Below are 22,128 nucleotides of genomic sequence, written 5' to 3' on the forward strand. Positions count from 1 at the left end.
CTTGGCTGGGCAATGATGGCATGTCAAGCTGCTGCCACATCTTCAGCCCTATTGGTCAGGCCAGCCAGAACAGGTTAGGGGGGAACAGCCAAATTGTTGAGTCGGTCTAGAGTGATCAGGCTCAGACACATGCCCTTTCCCAATATGCCTGAAATGGGCCAATGTGTGGCTATACTAGCAACAGAGGAGAAGAAAAATATGCACCAAAACTGGTGTGGAAAGAAGGCCAAGGTGCTTCATGAAGCACAGGGAAATAACAACCTTAAGAAATTATCAACTGAAGATGCCACAGATTTTCAGCTGAGTGTGAAAACACTACTCATTTCACTATGGCCTCCCAGGTACTCTCCACATGCTCATATATCTTAGAATCCATTAAGCTGCCTGATAAATTCCTCCACTTTTACTGCCAATCCAATGAGTCATTGTAAGGCTATCACACCTTTCTTAAAAAGTATCATTAGAATCCATGGGCCATGAAATCAAGGGAATTAAATGAGGGAAAATTTACAGTAATGTAGTAGTAAATCAGGCCGCTTACTTGCGCCTGACAACCAATGACCGTAGGAAAGATCTGAAGGTTCCTATATCAAACGTAAAGCCAACCTTCGCTAAAAATCAAGTCTCAAAGTGCACACATTTGGAAGGGGTGAAAGAACTGACGTGATTACTCCCCACTTAAAGAGACAAGCAAGTGGAAGCCAGTGTGCCATACAGCATGGTGAACTGGGCTGTGGAAGCCTGAGTTCCAATAGCTTATTACCTATGAATAAGCCTTGGGACAGCTGCTATGAGGCCAGCTTCTCTCATGATGGTGGTTGTGAGGATCAACCACATACTGTACATGCCATTCTAAGGTACAAACTGAATGATATGATGTGAATTTGTGAAACTAGGTCAACATACACACTTGTTAAGAATGAATAAACTGCAGTGCAAGGAAGCCCAATCAGGATCAAGACTATGAAATATGGGAAGAGAAGATGGCACCACAGCCTCTAATGAAAGCACTTTCCTCCTGCCACCCCCACCCCACCAACCAAGCCTGGGAACTTCTGTCCTGGGGAATATAACAACTTTTACCACCATTGGTATGTGGCCCCAAAGGTCATCCAGAAGGGAATGTGATCTTTGGGCTGGAAAAGTTCCCCCACTCTTGTTTCCCCATCTGCTTCCTATGTGTCATGAGCTTAAAAACAAACAAACCCCTACATAAAATAAATTCACACATTTAACATATTGTCTACATAGGCTGACTTCATTAAATTTATTCATTGTCTCATTTGACCCTAAGCTCCTGTAGGGAAGGCAAGATGGACATGTGATTAAAAATCATTCTTAAACTATTTGTAACTTAATCTGCAACTGGGCAATCCGATGTGCAGTTAGCCCAGTTTGGCTTTGATTGTAATGGGTCAAACACTTAGGTTCAGTACCACAGCCTAAATTTCCCACTAACTTTAATGGAGACAGGTCACCCACACCAGCTTTCAACACTTGTATCCTTTGTGCTTGGGACCAAGCTATGAAGTGCACACATAGTTAAGAATACTTACTATTAGTTTTGGCTACTGCTATTACTGCCTATCCAACTTGCGCTGTAAAGAGCTTTGTAGCCTGAGGTTTTTGGACCATTCCTCCATGGGAAATAAAATCTGATCTAAGAGAGCTCCTATTTATATCTTTGCTTCTGAAGAGAAGATACTGCCGACAATTTCAGGACCATTTGTGGAGGGGGCCGGATGGGAGTATCAATGTTATTGTGTGGTCGGAATGTTAGGTGAGATAATCATTCAGGAAAGCAAAAGAGTGAAGTCAGGGATATCTTGAAGAGAGAATAGGAGAACTGAATCAATTCCCAGTTCAGGCCAAATAAAATAAAGAAGAGTTTGTGTTGTCGAAGCGACAAGAGGAGATCAAACATTCTTAGGTACTGCACTACTGGCTGAAGCATTTCTGCAGCCGGAATACACACTGCGTATGAACTCTATCCACTGGGCTAAGTGGGGTTGAAGTGTGTGTTGATGCTGCCAATTTTGCAAAAGAGGAAGCAAATTCACCTTTCTCATCTCAGTAAAGATTAAGCCAGCAATACAAGATGCTCTCCCCCTTCATTAAGGGAAATCTGCCTTCAGTTATTGGGGGTGGGGAGCAGTGAGAAGAGTAGAATTACCTATGCTTTTTTCTGCTTAATTTTAAAATTGATGTTGCCAGTTCATACTATAATTGAAGTACATGCGAATACTGAGCCAAATTTCTCCTTGTGGAGACATTTCATAGGAAACGCTCATTTCCATATCTGCAATGGTGATAGTTTTATGACAGTTTTATGACAGTTCAGGCCAAATCTAGGTTGTCTCTGATAAGTCAAACCTACCATGGACTCAGCATTTACCTTAATTGTCATTTATGATTATTACTTATAATCTCTACAACACTTTTTTTAAGTGTGAAAAGTGCTTTGCAACATGTATCTCATTATTCTTTGCAATGTGGTAGCACCCATTATAATTCCCAGGAAATTGTGGCTGAATAAAAGGGGTCACCTACTGACATGCAACGAGCACACGCTGTGGGAGCACACGAACGTATAAATTCCAAGGCTAATATGCTATCTATTGGGATATTCTGGTTTTAATCAATTATAAGGCATGAAATAATAAATACTTAACATGCACATGCACAAATACAGGACAAGAGCTAGTAAAACAAAAACATTGGGGGGCTAGCAAGGCACCTATTTATTATTAAGTTTTTAGCTTATTTGTCCTTGAGTTATCTCAGCTTCTCCTCCTACGGTGTAGTGTGTGGCAGCTGTTGAGAAGGCAAATCCCATGGTATGGATCATTTAGGGAAGAAACTGAAAATAAAACTGCCAATATTATACTGCTGTTATACAAATCTCTGGTGTGGCCGCATTTTGAATACTATGTGCAGTTCTAATCGCTTCACCTAAAAATAAAATACAGAGTTGGAAAAGTTTGAGAAAAGGGCAACCAAAATGATAAAGGAAATTGAGCAACTCCCCTATGAGGAAAGGTTGCAACATTTGGGACTTTTTAGTTGAGAGAAAAGGTGAATAAGGGGTGACATGGCAGAAGTGTTTAAAATTGTGCATGCCATGGAGAAAGTGGAAAGAGAAAAGTCTATTTCGCTCTCTCTTTCATAATACTAGAAATTGTGGACATCCAAAAAAACAACAACAACTGAATGTTTGGAGGATTCACGACAGACCAAGGAATGGTCTTCTTCACACTGCAGAATAATTAGCAAAATTCACTCCACAGGGGGCAGTGATGGCCACCACTGGGATGGCTTTAAAATGTGATTACACAATGATCTGCCTCCATGGTTGGAAGCAGTAATACCAGTTACTGGAAACCACATGAGGGAACAAGGTCAGGTCCTGCATGTTGGTTCCCCACAGGCATCTGGTAGGCAACTGCAAGTACAGGATGCTAGATGAGATGAGCCATTGGCCTGATCCAGCAGTCTCTTGTTATGTTCTCAGTCAACTCCATTGGGCCACCCTAACCCAATGATTGCATTTGCACATGCTGCAAGTGGGTGAGCATTTACTGACTTGCGGGCAGGCCTCTGAAGAAAGCAGTAGCCCAGTGTCCTGTTAACAACTTCCAGGTCTCACTGTAGTCTATGAGTTGGGTCCAACAAGCCACAAACCAAAGGGAAATAGTTACTAGCAGTGTTCCACAAATACTTGCCCAAGGGCTTCACCAGGAGTTCACACAATGATACAACAGGATAGTTCTGTAGCAGTTCTCATATTTGTGCAGCATCTTGTGCTAGATTTCACACAGAGAACATTGGGCAATATAGTTTCACTTTTCTTTCACAAGGGATAAAATGGCAATTCCATGAGTAAAGAAAGCCTTCTGCATACAGAAAACCATATTTCAATCCAACCCAGTATGTGCCACTGGGCCTTAGTGACCACAGGTAACACAAACAGATAAGAGGATAAACAAAACAAATTCCTTCCAGTAGCACCTTAAAGACCAACTAAGTCAGTTCTTGGTATGAGCTTTCGTGTGCATGCACACTTCTTCAGATACACTGAAACAGAAGTTTCCAGACCCTTCTATATAGTGAGAAGGTGGGGAGGGGTATTACTCAGAAGGGTGGTGGGAATGGGTGATTGGCAGATAGCTGTGATGAGCTATCTGCCAAGATAAGAGGATATCATTACTTGCTATTCTCATCACTGGAAGGTTTTTCAGAGATCTTCTCCAAGTTGCCTTATTTAGAAAGATATATTCTTGGTATGCCTCTGCATTCAAACTCTTCAGCTGACTCCACCAGGTGCTGTCAACATGGAACAGCATAAAATATGCAATTAAATTACCGTCTTGAGACTAGAAGGAAGCAATGAACTCCAGAGAAAATCTGTCCTGACATTCTACTGTCGTTGAGTTTTTAGCTTTATCTGAGGTAGTGGTTAATTCATTTATGGTTTCAATAGTACAAAATGAACTGTGAAAATGGGCTGAAGAAACAAAACCATTCCATGTTGTTCTTTAAAAAACCCAAACCTCTTTCTTGTGCACATTAACTCTCACACTTTTGTGGTGTTGATAAAGTCTGCAACCGGCTATACAAAAAATTGTTGCCTATAATAGCCTTTAAATTGAAATCTGTACATCGCCTGGTATTCAACAAAGCACTAAGGCTAAGGTTCCATCAGTATGATTCCATCTCTCTCTCTCCTGTACCTCATAAATCTGTTCCGAGAGTTCCCTAAGCCCACCAGAGCAAATTTTGGGGATGGCACAGGGTGTGCATGGGCTAAGGACAGGGCAATTCCCATTGCACTAGTAGGAAACCTTGAACTGGCTTCTGCAGTGATTTAATTTAATACAGGCCCAATGCCATGTAAGAGTATATGTTTTTCAGCTCAACCAGAAAATGGATGACAACCCTACCTTATAAAAATTCACCAGCATTTTAGTGCAAATTTCTCCTAATATATCCATGTTTGTATGTAATGTTGCCTCATATACACATTTTTCATAGCAAATTTTCTAATAATTTTTATGTAGTATTTTTCACTAATATATAATATTATTGTATGCTAGTTTTTGTACACATTACATTGCTGGAGAGCTGCACTGTAAAATTCAGAGAAATGTGAATTTTGAAAGATGGCTGTGTTTTGGTCGGCACATTGTTTAAGAATGTGTGAATTAGATAAATTGTGGATTGAATTGAATTTCTCCTGCATTCCCAAGATAGAACACCAAAAGGAATACTGGGATCTGTGCTGCTTCTCTTAACATATGAACGTTCATATGAAGGAGCACACGCAGACATATATGCTTACCATGTATTTAAATTTGTAAGACATGATAAAGACATATGACATACAATGGTACCTCTGGTTAGGAACTTAATTCGTTCCGGAGGTCTGTTCTTAATCTGAAACTGTTCTTAACCTATAGGTACCACTTTAGCTAATGGGCCCTCCCACTGCCGCTGTGCTGCCGCTGTGAGATTTCTGTTCTCATCCTGAAGCAAAGTTCTTAACCCGAGGTACTATTTCTGGGTTAGCGGAGTCTGTAACCTGAAGCGTCTGTAACCTGAGGTACCACTGTACTATATATTAGGGCAGAATGCACTGGCTCAGTATAGACACTGAAAGAAGTTGAATTCAGGAGTCTTCCTCCCCACCATCCTCATTTGGCTATTCTGTTTTTTTCTGTATAGCTCATTTATTTTCCTGTATCTACCGTATTTTTCCATGTATAAGACTAGGGGTTTTTAAAAGAAAAAAATAGGTTTAAAATTGGGGCTCGTATTATACATGGGTAGTGCTGAGAGGTGTTTTCTTAATTTGGAGTCCCCAAAATAAGGGGTGTCTTATACATGGGGGCATCTTATACAGGGAAAATACAGTATGTTTCTATAACTCTCTGGGCTTTGCAAAATGTGAGGCTATCCAACATGTCACCTGCAGATCACCAAAGACCTCTGGATTGTTTTTAATATTATTGTTAAAACAGGGAAACAGATGGTTTAAAAAATAAAAATGTAATGCAAGGGTTTTTTTGTTTCAGTTTGAACCATGTTGTCTTGGTTTAACAACTAACTAACTAACTAACTAACTAACTAACTAACTAACTAACTAATAACCTTTGGAACAAAGAGATATACAAGGAAAATACAAATCATTTCGCCAACTCTTAATTATTTTAAGGTAAGACAGAGCATCCTCACTTCTGCCCCCTTCAAAAATATTAAACTAATATGAAGTTTTGAGTTTTAATGGAGGAAAGTATATTCATTTGTTTCCCTGATACACATCCCAAGACCTATCTGGCATGTTTAATTCACTCTGAAGATGTTCATGTGCCTTCAAATTTCATCCACTTCAGCCAAAAAGGGGGTGGGGAATTAAAGCCATTATTAGATTCCTCATTTTTGTGAATAGGGAACATAAAGCTTCATTTAAGACAGAGCAACTTGGAACTGCAAAAAGAGATCAAAACAGAAAGATCACAGAACAACACACAGATACAAGGCAAATATTTGGTCTCTCACACACCTCTTATATCTATATCTAGTAATCTCCAACTCTGGCTATGATTCTAACCATATCTACCTGGAAGTAATTCAGTGAGACTAACTCCCGGGGTGAGGATGGAAGTTTAGAGTAGACCCACTGAAAGTTATCGACTTAAATTACTTATGTTCATTAATTTCAATGGGTCAACTCTGAATTCAATATGACCAGTGTTGGTTATCACCTATATAGACATATTTAAAATGTGATATATTTTACATTCTAAATCCTTATATCTTCAGGCTCCCTCCTGTATATAATGATTCTATAGAATGCTTATGATTTTTTTTTCCTGGTAATGTTCAATAACTCCAGCCAGATTTAAGAGCAACTCATCACACTTTATCTGGCTGAGGCTTTAGGGGAAAAATCATTTCAGAAAGGAGTTTGTTATTCTCTTATTATCCTCAGCCCAACTTGACAACTGCAAACAGCTATTGCGTTTGCAGAGATCTTTTGTTAGCTTTTCAATGATTGATCACTTTCTTCAGTGCTAAATTTTAAAAAAGTCACATTGATATGACTGGAAGTGTTTTCAGCTCCTCTCCCTTTCCACAAAATAGCTCCCAGCATATCCTAGTTAATACATCCCCTGTGATCCTGTTTACGATAGTGAGCCTCTTATAGATGCTACATGTTATTAGCATTCATTTTCTTGTTTGACTAAATAGGCATTTTGAGGTTGCACTGCTCAGACTGCAGCAGCAATATAAATAAAAAAGGCAATGCATTATTAAAGCACATATTCTTGTTACTTGGTTGCAAAGGGACGTGTGTGATGAAAGGTGATTTGTTTGGAGTGCTTCCTTGCCAGCTGGAGTGTGAAAGTAACCAACCCTCTGTAAATATATGGTTTTCCACAAGTTGGGCTCACAGCACTAATGGAGCAATACTGTTCCAAGTTACTGTTTGTGCTGAAAACAAAAGAGCTGACGATATCATTCTACTACTTCCCATTGTTTCTATGGCTTTGGAGCTCAGGGATGCTCCATATGTTACCTCTTTTCCATATACAGAAAGTGTCTATATAGTGAACAATGAGTCAGGGCTTAATCATGTGAGCAACATGGGGACTTCTGTTCTCAGAGGGTTTTTCCAGCTTAAAAGGAAGTACGGGAATGCAACATTAGCTCCCACAGTTAACAAGTAGCATGAAGTCCCAGGATTGGTCAGGGCTGATATAAATACTAAAACTACCTGTTCAACACAGCGAGTTTTCTTTTCTGCCTGCATAAGTTGTTATTTTTTTGTTTTTTGTTTTGGTCCTTTCTGATAATTCTGATAATCGGGCGCAATTCTCTCCCCGATGCTTTTTAACATCTTTATGCACCCCCTTGCCCAGATTATCCGGAGCTTTGGGCTGGGCTGTCACCAATATGCTGATGACACTCAGCTCTATCTGCTGATGGATGGCCACACCGACTCGACCCCGAACACACTGACCAGATGCTTGGAAGCTGTGGCTGGATGGTTTCGTGGGAGCCGATTGAAACTAAATCCTTCGAAGACAGAGGTCCTATGGCTAGGTCGGGATGGCATGGGGATGAGGGACCAACTCCCTTCTCTTGCGGGGGCCCAATTAGTGCCATTGCCTTCCGTTAAGAGTTTGGGTGTAATCCTTGACGCCTCCCTTTCCATGGAGGTGCAGGTTACAGCAACAGCCAAGGCAACATTTTTCCACCTTCGCCACATTAAGCAGTTGGTCCCTTACCTTTCCCGCCCTGACTTGGCCACAGTGATCCATGCGACGGTCATCTTCAGGCTTGACTACTGTAATTCGCTCTACGCGGGGCTGCCCTTGAAACTGTCCCAGAAACTCCAGCGGGTACAGAATGCTGCAGCGAGGCTCCTCACGGGGTCTCTGCCATGGGAGCATATTCACCCAGTGCTTTTCAAGCTGCACTGGCTCCCGGTGGAGTACAGGGTCAGATTTAAGGTGCTGCTTTTGACCTTTAAAGCCCTTCACAGCCTAGGACCCTCGTACCTATGGGACCGCCTCTCCTGGTATGCCCCACGGAGAGTCTCAAGGTCCATAAATAACAACACCCTAGTGGTCCCGGGCCCTAAGGAAGTTAGATTGGCTTCGACCAGAGCCAGGGCCTTTTCAACTCTGGCTCCGGCCTGGTGGAACGCTCTGCCTCATGAGACCAGGGCCCTGCAGGATCTGATTTCTTTCCGCAGGGCCTGTAAGACAGAGTTGTTCCACCTGGCCTTTGGCTTGGAGCCAATTTGATTCCCTCCCTCCCTCTCTTTTTTCTTTTCTTTTCCTTCTCCTCCTGCGATGAGGCTACATTTTAATATTTTAATGTTCCATTATTTTAATGTTGTATTTTATTTTTGTTTTTAAGTTTGTAATCATTCATCTTGTTTTTATTATTGCTTGTAAGCCGCTCTGAGCCCAGCCTTGGCTGGGGAGGGCGGGGTATAAATAAAAAATTATTTATTTATTATTATTATTATTATTATTATTATTATTATTATTATATGCATAGTATCTGCAGGTTTTGGAAGCAACCCCAAACCGCGCAAAATTGGTTTGTGAAATGGAAGCAATCGCTGGGTGGGATAGGGTGGCAGGAACAGCCAACAGATGGAAAGAGCCACAGATCTAACGTGAAGCTTCAATACTGATAGCCTCTCTTCCAGAAAGACAAGTGTCCATGAAATGCTCCATTCTGCCCCCTGTAGTTTTCAGTTTTCCTTTCCCGACTCTCAGTCAATGCTCAGTGCTTGCTGAGCAAACCCAGTCTTCACTGGCCTGGATTTTGGGAGGAGGGGCTGTCCCCATAGGCTTAAAAAATTTTTTTGTACTTCTGTAGACACGGGTGGCGCTGTGGGTTAAACCACAGAGCCCAGGGCTTGCCAATCAGAAGGTCGGCGGTTCAAATCCCCACAACGGGGTGAGCTCCCGTTGTTTGGTCCCTGCTCCTGCCAACCTAGCAGTTCGAAAGCATGAAGTGCAAGTAGATAAATAGGTACTGCTCCGGCGGGAAGGTAAACGGCGTTTCCGTGCACTGCTCTGGTTCACCAGAAGCAGCTTAGTCATGCTGGCCACATGACCTGGAAGCTGTACACCGGCTCCCTTGGTCAGTAAAGCAAGATGAGCGCTGCAACCCCAGAGTCGTCCGCGACTGGACCTAACTGTCAGGGGTCCCTTTACCTTTAGACATAGGAAGCTGCCTTATACTGAGTAAGACCATTGGTCCAGCTAGCTGATATGTCTACTACACTGACTGGCTGCCCAGGGTTTCTTTCCTAGTCCAACCTAGAGATCAGGAGATTGAACCTGAGATTTTCTGCATGCAAAGCAGATGCTCTCTCACTGAGCTGCAACCCTTTCCCTGAGACCTCTTGCAGCTCTTCTAGACTTTGGGGTTTCCAAGCTGATACCTCCCTTTTGCTTTTGGCTCTGCTTTGGCTCCATTTCTGCAGGCACACTTCGTCCAAGTTTGCTATTAGAGCGATGAGCTCAGGGAAGCTGCTGGTGACAATGACATATCCTGCTGACCCCGACAAGGGGAACCCAAAAAGCAATGTGGTAAAGGAAATCCCATGCAAATTGTTCAGTTATGTTTGGTTTATACAAATCACATTACGCCTGGAAAAGAGGCACATATGCATCTGTTACTTGGGGAGAGAAATATATGAATTGCCAAAGTATTTTCAAACATTCTTTCCCATGTCATGTTCACTGTTGACCCCACAGTTTAAGTTATCCACTGATGGGGAATCAAGAGCAGAAAATAAATGAGAAGGAAAAGCACTGTTTTCTGCTTTCCATGCTATCAGTCATCTCATCCCTCTAATCATATTACGAAAAGCATTTACATGATCTGCTCTGAAAGTCATATTGCCTCTTTGTGCTAGCATGCTTTTTTGCATTTCCAAAATACGTGACAAATGTAATTATGCCTGAAATAAGTAAAGCTTCTCCTTTGGCAGAAGCAGAAAGAATACTAAAAAAAGGAGATCTGTGCTATGCTACATCTAACCTAATTATAGTGACACCATTCATGGCTTTAGTGTTCTGCTGATGTCAGCATTTACATTGTGAGTGAGCCCTTAATTTCAGGACATTATTGCTTTGTTCTTCATAACTTGGCTCCTTTAATGGAAATTTGCAGCAGAGCAGTAGGAGGCTTCTCTAACTGTTTTCTTTTAAAGTTTCTTGATTTCTAATGTGACCTTAGGCCACTTCAAATCACATTAGGTGTGCTTGTTGTTGTTTAGTCGTTTAGTCGTGTCCGACTCTTCGTGACCCCATGGACCAGACCACGCCAGGCACTCCTGTCCTCCACTGCCTCCCGCAGCCCGGTCAGACTTATGTTTGTAGCTTCGAGAACACTGTCCAACCATCTTTTCCTCTGTCGTTCCCTTCTCCTTGTGCCCTCCATCTTTCCCAGCATCAGGGTCTTTTCCAGGGAGTCTTCTCTTCTCATGAGGTGACCAAAGTATTGGAGCCTCAGCTTCACGATCTGTCCTTCCAGTGGGCACTCAGAGCTGATTTCCTTAATAATGGATACGTTTGATCTTCTTGCAGTCCATGGGACTCTCAAGAGTCTCCTCCAGCACCATAATTCAAAAGCATCAATTCTTCGGCGATCAGCCTTCTTTATGGTCCAGCTCTCACTTCCATACATCACCACTGGGAAAACCATGGCTTTAACTATACGGACCTTTGTTGGCAAGGTGATGTCTCTGCTTTTTAAGATGCTGTCTAGGTTTGCCATCGCCTTTCTCCCAAGGAGCAGGCGTCTTTTAATTTCGTGACTGCTGTCACCATCTGCAGTGATCTGCAGATCACTTAGGTGTGCTTACTGAATGTAAATACTACACAGCAGAGTCGCGGTGGTGGGCCTCACCCCTGACCTACATCACTCAGCAGCCTGGTTGAACAGGTCCTATGCATGTACAAATAGCAAGCACATAGCCTTGTTCATTCAGTCAAAAAAAGAAGGGCTTTTCTTATAGTTTCTGATCATAGGAATAGTACAGTGTATCTCAGGAGGGGTGGGGAGCCTCTGGTCTGGGGGCCAAATGTGGCCTTCCAGAGCTCTCTCTCTCTCTCTCGCTCCATTAGTGCTCTCTCAAAGCCATATCCCTTAGTGGGCCTGCTTCTAATTTTCCTTAGGTGTCTTTTCCTGGATGGAAATGTGTCCCTGAACTCTGATAATACCTCCCGTTTGCCTGGATGGAAGATACAGAGTGGTAGCCTACTGTACAAAGGAAAAAATCACATTTGTTACTTGGTCAGCTTTTGCCTCTGGTTTCACTCACCACTGCCATGGGGTCCCAGAAGGGAATATAGTCCTCAGCCTGAAAAAGTTCCCCTCAACCCCTTAGACTTAGGGTCTATTGTAGACAAGTCACACTGAATGTCAGTTGCTCAAAAGGGGGCCTTCTACTACTTTCCTGCACCTCCTTCCATGAAGAATCAGCCACACTCACTGGTATTGTCTAAGAAGCGTTACTATATATTGCATTCATTAGGTTAGGGTTTCCCAAACTTGGGTCTCCAGCTATTTTTGGACCACATCTCCCATCATCCCTAGCTAGCAGGACCAGTGGTCAGAGATCATGGGAATTTTACTACAAAAACAGCTGGAGACACAAGTTTGGGAAACCCTGGTCTAGCGTGTATCTTAATTTTTCCCTTCCAAACAAATTCAAGGCTGGAATTCATGTTCCAATCATATTCGTATTTTATAGTTCCTATTCCTCAGAAAATGTCACTTCATTTTAAATATTTTCCTCTTCTTCTCTGAAGTAGAGTTGGAGAGTAGATTCAGTACTGATTTGAGTGTGAATATTTTAACTGAAGTCATTATATTTAGTGCTGATTGATAATGAGGATATTTTACTCCTTCAAGAGCACCACAAGAGGTTGCTTCATCCCATCCATTGTGCACAGCACAACACAGAGATCCTTGAATGCAACTGCATACATGAAATATATGACTAATGATTGTTTTAGTGCCATACTGAGGATATTTTACCATATCTGAGCCTAGACTGAGAGTTCAACCAATGGACTGACATTAGGTTTATCTGGGTCCAGCTTCCATATGAATTCCAAGGATTCTTAAAACACTGCCTAAAATGCCCAGGCTTAGCCCTTCTCTGGATCAGAAAAATATTCAGCTCAGAGAAGGGCCCATTTCAGTTTCTCTTGGAGTGACAAAGAAGAAGATGGGGAAGGGGCTTTGGGTCCCCTTCATTTCATGAACTCCCAGGAATAACTAAAAAAACCAAGGTTATTCTCTCCCATTTTTGGTCTGGGGTTGGAGAACCTGGAAGAGTTCTTTTGACAAAATGTTTTTTTGTTTTGTTTTTTGTCATCCTCAACTTCCCACTTGCAACAAAGGAACAGTGAAAATGCATTTTTCCTTGAAGAATTGGGGATGGTAGGTTGGAATAACCCAGTGTTTATAAATACAGAGCTTGTGACAAACTGCCCATGTTGCCTTCAAGCCATAATATATAATGAAATTATCTCTTTATTTGTCTGAGCTTTGGTGAGCAAGCAGGAAACAATGCGGCAAAAGGATGTGGCAGATTCTTGGTACTACAAAATGCAATGGAAAGGGAAGTGAAATATACACCGGAAAGCAAGTGTCAGGCCCAACTTTGAAAACAAATGTTCCCTTGCTGCCAACTATGCAGAGCCTCCCTTAGAGCAAAATACAGGTGGATTTTTAGTAATAGCCATGACACAGCAAAGAGGAACGGAAGGGTAACACGGCCCTAACCAACTAAAAATAGCAAGCAAGTTTAATAATGCCTAACAAAGCAACAGTACAGTGAAATTAATCTGGAGACAAGAATGATCTGCCATGGTAAACGACCACCATTGACTGATCAAGCTGATCAAGGAGACAAGCTGTCAATGTCCTTCGTATACAGTCTTTTGAGAAACACTTCAAAAGGTGGATTGCTAACACCAGTACTTTCCTCTCTTTTAAAAATTTTAATAGAATTATTCTTAATTCGTTTCTGATTGCCTGGAATCTTGCCAAGGCTGACTGACAGATGAAAACAAACTGTAGCATCTGCACAATTCAGCAAGGGCCTTATTTAATGGTTGACAACAGAAAGCTTGCAATGCAAGCCTGGCTAGCTGCACTAAATTCTGACAGCAGGACTTCTCTTTCCTTGGCACATCCAATCTCCCAAAGCCAAACCTATGATGTCACCACTGCCTATTTTTCTCTTCACAAAGACTCACTTAAAAATGCTCCTAAGCTCACAAAGCATTCCAAATGCACTTCCAGGGGGTGATAAATGTGCCTCAAAAGCTCCGCTCATATATTATGAAAGAGAATGAAAGTTTATTGTCTCCCCTCATTTCTGTCTCCTCCCCACTCCCTCCCTCACTTCTCTTTCCCCCTCAGCCACATATTACCCATAACAATCATGTCTCAAACTGAATGCAACTGATTTGCATGAAGGACTCTATGATTTGAAAACAGAGATGCTGAAGGTACTTTTTGTTACTCATGAAAAAATACTTTAATAAAACACATTTAAGCAAGTGGTGTGAAATCCTGACTGTCAGGATTAGAGAGATGAGACATCTAAAAGAGAATAAATGATTGGGGGGGGGGGGGTTCAGCACCATCACTAGCTGAGCTGCTCTGGAATGACAGAACACGGAAAGTAAAATCCAGAGTTTTAAATCAGATATATGATGTGATTATTCTTTACATGGATTTGCAAGCTTAGAAATGAGAAAGAGGATGCTCCTTCCACCCAAAACCACATTCTGATTATTATTTCGCCTTCAGTATTGTAATGGAAGAGACGCAGGAGATAAAATGTAATACAGTGGTACCTCGGGTTAAGTACTTAATTTGTTCCGGAGGTCCGTTCTTAACCTGAAACTGTTCTTAACCTGAATCACCACTTTAGTTAATGGGGCCTCCTGCTGCGTATGTAACCTGAAGCGTATGTAACCCAAGGCACCACTGTAAACATGTATCAGTTGAATGTAAGAAGTCTCAGGATTCTGAACACATCACCTCTTCACTCTCAATTTAGGCCACAATCCTAATTCCTAAGACTCATTCAATTTATTTATTTTTTTATAATATTTATTACTTTTAAACCTTACAATAAAGAAGAAAAAGAAAGGAAAAAAAGAAGAAGCAAAAGAAAGAAAAAAACAATAAGATACAATATATAAACAGTACACAACGCAACATTAACACATTAGACTAAACAAAACAAAGCAAAAACAATTTAAAAACATACATCATACCATATCAATGCCTTATCTTTCATTCCCTTGTTTCATCGACCTCCTCTCACCTCCCTTTTTGTATTCCACTTCTATTAATTGTTTCAGCAATTCCTTTCCCTCTTTCTATATTTTCTGTCATATAATTATCTTAACTTATTTTAACCTTATTCTCCATTAATACTATAATATTTATGCTTAACTCCTTATAACATTTCTACTAAAGCCTTATAATTTCATTCCAACATTTTTCTGACACTCATTAATTTTACAGTATTTCTATAAATAAACTTTAAACATTTTCCAATCTTCTTCCACCGTCTCTTCTCCCTGGTCTCGGATTCTGCCAGTCATTTCCGTCAATTCCATATAGTTCATCAACCTGGTGATCTTCTGTCCGAGGCTCTTAACTCTTTTCCAAGTCCCTTCTGCAGGTCTTCTTCATATTTATACATGCACTTTACTTTGTCTTCTGCTGATCTTGTTCTTAATTTCCTTCCTTTGATGCTGAAGAGTAGATCTCGGGGAAGCTCCGACCTAGCAATGTTTTTATTCCTTCTCGACAGGTCAGCCAAATCTCCATAATTAAAACTAAAACCCAAAAGATATTTCAGGACGTGTTTCAAAATCCCTCCAAATCTGAAAGTCCCCACAACTTCAATCTCCTCCTGACCCAGGTCCAGGTCCCAAAGGTCAGTAAATCCCTGCATGAGGTGATCTATCCAACTTTCCTTCTCCAGTCCAAGCAGGGCTCCAATCCTCAAAATCTGACCTTCTCTGAATTCAATCATAGAAGGCAACAACTTATAGTCATCAAATTGCCTCTGTAAAGCTGGGGCTCTCTCCCTCTCCACCCGTATTACTTTAGGTTCAGCAACAACAACTTTCTCCCTCGCCTTCTCCACAGCCTGTCATGCCAAAGTAGATTCCTGCATTGATTCCTGAACGGCTTCTGTATAGATGTTCACTCTTTGTCCCAAATTAGTCACTTTTTGTCCCAAGTTATCAAATTTAATAGTCATCAAATCCATCTTCTTGTGGAGCTGTTCCAATGAATCACTTATCTTACATAATGCAATCACTAAGGCTTCTTCTGTCGACATTCTTAACCTATCCAAGGTCAATCCCTGGTTCTCACGGTTTTTTATCTTGCAGCTGGAGATTCCACCAGCTCAACTCTTGTAACAGTTTCAAAGGCTCCCTCTAGAGGGAAACAATTTCTATTTGTATCCATCCTTTTAAGCACAGTTCAAGCAATAAAATTAGTTTCAATTTTCAGTTACTTTTACTCCTTTTTATACGCAGAAGGAGACAATGGAAACAATGTATTTCTCTTATTTAACTAGCTGTCAAGATACGTTTTATTCACAGTCAATGAACTTTCCCAAAACGTCAGTCTTACTAGCAGCCCGTTTCCAGGTTCAGAGCGGTGGTAATTTAACTTTCTTCACTCTCTCCTGCAGGCTTACACGATCCCAAATTCCCCCCCCCCCCTCTTCTCCTGCTTCCAAGGGGGGTTTAATGATTTAGCCGATGGAAGTTTAATCCTTTACAGAGGACTTTCCAAGACTTTAGCTTGCAAGCTCTTTGCTTCAATCTATTTACAAAAGGGGGAGGCGGACTTCCTGTTTGAAACCTCCCCGTTTCGGGGCCAAATTAAGACGTTTAAAAATCCAGTTTTCCGTTCTACTCATGGGTAGTTGTTTAGGATCAAATTGTCCACAGGAAAAAGTCAGCGCTCTCCGGCAACAGCAGTGCGGCTTCACTCCGTGAAAGAAGCAGTCAATTCGAAGCACCGCGCCGCTCACCCCACGTCGCTCCGGATCCCCGAAACCGGGTCTCCCCGCGAGTAGGGGAGGCGCAAAAGGTGCCAACCGAATCCCACATTCACAGGCTTCTCCCGCCTGTGATTTTTACTGGGTCTCCGCCTTCGCTGTGGCGGCCAGACCCTGATTTCCACAGAGCAAATTACTCCCGATCAGAGGAATTCTGCCATTGTCGGAGGCGCCAACCCGGAAGTCCAAGACTCATTCAATTTAATAGGTCTCACTACTTAGTAGAAATGGTTAGGATTTAACTGTCATAATCTTCCAGGCCACTTGAACTGAACACCACTTCTTTGATAACTGAATACATGGAAATCCTTGCATTTAATTATGTGCATGTGCTTTGCTAGTTGTAAGGGCAATAGGATAGGAAATCTTTCTATAGCACAAAAGGAGAAAGTTGCTGTAGATAGGTTGCTCCTTCATCATCTGAGGCCCTTCTTCATATGTCTCCTCCATGAGAGGTCCGTAGGGTGCCAACATGAGAAAAGGCATTTTCTGCGGTGCCTCCCTGCTTCTGGAATGCTCTCCCCCGGGAGGCTCACCTGGTATCTTTGTTATGTATCTTTAGTCGCCAGGCAAAAACATCCCTCTTCCCCCAGGCCTTTGGTTAATTACTGGTAAACAATCTATGGCCTTTTAAACTGTGGGAGGGGTATTGTTTTTGTTTGCTGCTGTTATGTGTTGTGTTTTTCTATTGTAAACCTCCCTGTGCTCTTTGGTTGAAGGGCAGTAGAGAAATTTAATAAACATAATCATAATCTATTATTAAGAATATTTGTATATTGTCCCATGACTGGTATTATATGAAAAATATGGGATGTGCTGCCAGTAGCACCTTTGATTCCCAAAACAGGCACAGGGCAGAGAAGCAGTGATGCTATAGAACATTACCAATTTAAGAACAGTGCAACATCTTAAGGCAATAACAAGCCGTCCTCTAGCAATGCCTATTTCTTGTGCCTTTTACCATTTTGATGATTATTTTACATCAATTTTATATTCACAATTCAGGAGGTAAATGCCATCTTGGAATCAATGCACCTCTCCTTCTCTCTCTTTTTTTATACACACCCCTCATTTGGGTCGATATGCTTTTTTACCCACTGTAATTTATTGCTATTGCTGATGAAAGAATAAAGTGAAAAGTGGAGAGTGTAATCAAAGCTAATAGTGAGGCCAAATACCATGTGACAATAAATCAGCAGGAAAAATTGCACTAGAGATAAATGGCGGTGTTTACCATTTCAGTTTGAATACTGCCAGGACAACAACTATTTGTGTAAAATACAAGGCCGCACAGGAAAATACAAGGAAAGCAGCATTCCTTTACTTCATCATATATATATATAAACACACACACATACACACACACACACATATTACTACCTCCTGCCTGGATCTTTGTTATGCAGATCTGTGTTGAGGAATTTTGGTTTGCAGAAGTGGCACCTTCCAAATTTGCTCAAAATAATACTGGCTTCCTTTGAGATGTAAATTTTTCTTTACTTCAAGGCAAGTAAGTGGGAAGAAACCAAATTATCATATGAGAGGATTTTTCAGAGGAGTGTCTAGTAAGTTTCTTATTTCCCTTTCAACCAGTGCTTTTCAAACAGAGAACCAGGACCCACCTGTAAAACCTGGGCCACTTTCATGTGGGCCTCAGTGCCACAGCCTGTCCAGTACTTCCTCACTTGCCAGCCCCTCCTCCTAGCCATGCCATAGCCTTTTGGCTAGACCAATCCCAGCACCATCAACTCCTTACATGATGAGTAAAGGTAGCCAAGAGATAGAGATGTGGGGGTAGGAGGACAGTAAAGGGGTACAATCCACCCTGAGTTGTAGTCGAAGTCAAAACTCCTATTGAATTTAATGGAGTTGGTCTGAACTCTGTGTATTCCCTCAAAATCCAATCTGAAATATTGATCCAACACTTATTAGAAACAATAAAGAGGCATGAATACATTTTAATTCTCTTTTTATACTGCCCTGACTTAGCACTTTGAGCACAGCATTTAATTATAACCATAACCACAATCATCTATCAAAATAGCACAGTCTGTCTTATATTATATAGGTATTACAATACCTTTGGATACTGTTTGACAGGAATCAATACTCTTTCTGACAGCTTTATATTTTTGTTGCTGATGACATCGAGGTATTTTTTCTCTTCATCCTCCTTTTTCTCATCAGAACTCTGGAACTTTTCAATTTCTAGGAAGGGTGAACAAAAAAAAAAAAGAATCTATAATTAGATGGCTGTTATTCTTTGATGCAGGATTATTTTCTTATTTGGAAGTTATATGAGTAACGACATAGACTCAGGCAAAAGAATGAGTAGTGCTAAGGAGAAAATTATGTCCATGCAAGAGTGAATATTCTCCCCCATCTCCCCTACCATGCAACCCATAAATCTGTTCTGAGGGCCTCCACCAACCCTCTAGAGAACATTTGGAGATGATATGTGGCACACATGGAGGGTAGGAGGGGTAATTCCTATTGTGCTAATGGCAAATATCTTTGTAATAGCACAACTATTTGGTTGAATACCACCCAACATACTATACAACTTAAGCTGCAGCTGACATTTCAACAGAACCTGTGATGCAATCGTAGGGAGACTTTATGATAGCAGTCAGCAGGACACTCAGCATTAGCTGGGTTCCGCTATGGAAGTTGAGAGCTAGAGTGAAGCATACAGAAACTATTGCAATTAGACAAGAGAAGAAGGCCAGGCTCAAGACATTTATACCAGGCCTGGCCAATCTGGAAGTTTTATACCACCGGCAAATCATGGGAGCCCAATGTTGCACCACCCTGTTCTTGTATGCTCCTGAAGGGTGACCACAAACAATGGTACTTCACTAAAATAATTCCCAAACCACAATGTTTCCATTTTAAGCTCTCAAGTCTCTAATGAGCTGCCTCTTCTCCCTCCTCAATTTTGTTGCAGAATTTCAACAAGTAATTGGTTAGGAGAAAGCTCAAGTTCTAAAAAAATCATTTAACAAAAATGTTGCAAGCAAAGGATCTTGAACAATCCCAATTTCCTTCAAACCTTGAAACATTCAGAAAGCATGGATAACGAACAGTGCAAGCCTAAACATGTTTACTCAGAAGTAAATCCTATTGAGTTTCCATGGTAACTGGGTGGGGTTAGGATTGCAGGCTAAATTCTGAATGACAGGTGTTAGCATGGTCCACCCAGCTTGTATCAAAAGTTACAAGGATCAATTCCTCAACTATCTCTACCCTTCATTAAAATGTCATTCCTTCAGTACATGTTTTCCTGCGCCAAACAGCCATTGGCTTGCCTCAGCTCTTGTGCTAGGAGCTGTGCTTTGAGCTCCTGTCTGCCAATCATTCCTAAATATTTTATTGTATCTTTCTCTTCTTTTTGTACAACACTCAGAGAAGTGATTTTATGAGGGGGTATCATAAGTTAAATAAATAAGTAAAGTGTCTGTTGAGTACTGCCTGGCAGATGTTTCTTTCGCAAGAAAAGAAGGGAGTGTGTTTCACCCGTGATGATAGCTGCTCACTGCTGTTAATATCCTATGCCTTTTTAGGGGGCATCATGAGGAACAATCGGGTCAATGGCATTTTCAATCCCATCATACATGATGTGGAGAATGGGCTCCTCTAAACCAGATGGAAGCCATTGTGTCTTGGTGCAGGTCAATCCAGCACTGATTTGCACTTTTGGACAGACATCTTTGCAGGCCTGCATTCCTCTCATCTAGTGTTTCTGACACTGGATCAATATTGTAAAATAGGGGTACACTCTTGGGAAAACAAGAATTGTTTATTTATGAGCGGAAGAAATATGCAGTTGAAGTTTTTATTCTGCATGTGAGGCCCATTAATAAGAGGAAGTAAGCTCTGGAAAACCATAGGGATTTCCTCATCTGAAGGAAAGCCATGCTGCCAATTAACAACAGCATTCTCCTTTATTATAGTGTTGGCTGTTTCAGGCCTCAGCACTAACACTGAAAATGGCTAGTCCTTTGATCAGGTTGAAGCTTCCCAGTGCTTTCCCCCCTTAAAATAAAATGTTTAGGGGTACTCTCATTTTCCTACTAATATTGAAATACTGCCCCTCAATGAGGCCAAACCTAGATTCACAAAATTTTTAGGAGTATGCGTACCCCTGCGTCCCCGCCAGAAAAAAAGCACTGAAGCTTCCTACAAAAATACCACGATTATACAAAAACAAGATGTTCTATTACCCTATTTTTTGCTATTTCATATGAAATAGTGAACTAGGAATCCGGAATATAATTAAGGAACTGTTGAGGCAAACAAATAATAATTTCTCTCAGTTAAGGGCTTGTGACTCCCTTGAGCATATTTGTTTGGCCTTACAGCAGCCTTATAAGTTGCCTGTCTTAAGAGTAGGATTTGCTTCCTCTACCAAGTGAGGGTGTTGTGGCTTTTTCCTTTTCTCCTCTTCAACCAACATGTTGTTGCTGAACTTGCTGCTTGAGCCCCTGGTAATGACACTTCTCGGCAAACAGAAACCTGCTAATGAGCCTGGCCCTGCTGAGCCAGGAATGTGTGCACAGCAGGAACTTTCTGGAAAAGTTGAAGAGCTGCTGTAAAGAAGATAAAATGTGGATAACCTAAAATAGTGCGCACGCTCTCTCTCTCTCTCGCTCTCTCTCTCTCTCTCTCTCTGTGTGTGTGTGCATGAATGAGAGATTCATTCTCCCTGATCGTCAGAAATCACAGGGCGCATTTGCATTTTGCTCTGAGGAAAGCGTATTGGTGACTTGTCCTGTTCATGTAATATCATCTGTTTTACTTACAGATATAAAAATTGTGCTGCAGGGAGCAACATGCAAACAAATATATATATATCTGGCCTGAGGTTATTTATTTATTTATATCTGGCCTGTCAGAAACACACAACCACCATTTTCTCTTTGTAACAACTTTAGTTCAGCCTTCCAGCACCTTCTTTACAAGGTGCTCTATCGCCCCCTTTGGTAGCCCAGAATAATGCATTTCTTGCTTGTTCCATAGTGACTCCAGAAACACTAATTCACGAAAGCAAAGGAGTGGCAAAGACCATCGTATACATACATGCAGTGGGGTTTTTTTTTTCTAAAAAAAATGTTTGGGGGTACTCTCATTTTGACTCAAGAAAATCACCATTTTATAGTTTAAATTGGGAAAAATGAATACAGTAAATGGACAAAAGTACAAAGATTCACAAAATGTTTAGGGGTATGCATACCCCTGCGTGTCTCCCTCCTGAAAAAAAGCACTGCATACGTGCACTTATATTTGTATGCTGCCTTCCCACAGTTCAAACCATGCTCAAGGCTCCTTACAACATGAAAAAATACATAATTAAAACATAAAAAGTAGGCATATATAATAAATCAAACATTAAAAAAATACAAAACCAGACCGGACAATTTCCACATGAATAACTGCAAACTCTAGAATAAAGATACAAAAAACCAACAACAAACAACACA

At 41.2% G+C, this 22,128-nt stretch overlaps 1 protein-coding gene across 2 annotated transcripts in view; it reads right to left on the reverse strand.

Annotated features, from left to right (window-relative positions):
* Positions 1–22,128, reverse strand: part of KHDRBS2 (KH RNA binding domain containing, signal transduction associated 2) — a 354,578-nt gene that overhangs the window by 247,215 nt on the left and 85,235 nt on the right. For both annotated transcript variants that reach the window (XM_081857320.1, XM_081857321.1), the window contains exon 2: positions 18,729–18,856. In XM_081857320.1, coding sequence (XP_081713446.1) covers positions 18,729–18,856 — 128 coding nt within the window. The remainder of the gene's footprint in view (positions 1–18,728; positions 18,857–22,128) is intronic.

Source organism: Podarcis erhardii, assembly GCF_964252035.2.
Source record: "Podarcis erhardii genome assembly, chromosome: 3".
Taxonomy (NCBI): Eukaryota; Metazoa; Chordata; class Lepidosauria; order Squamata; family Lacertidae; genus Podarcis; species Podarcis erhardii.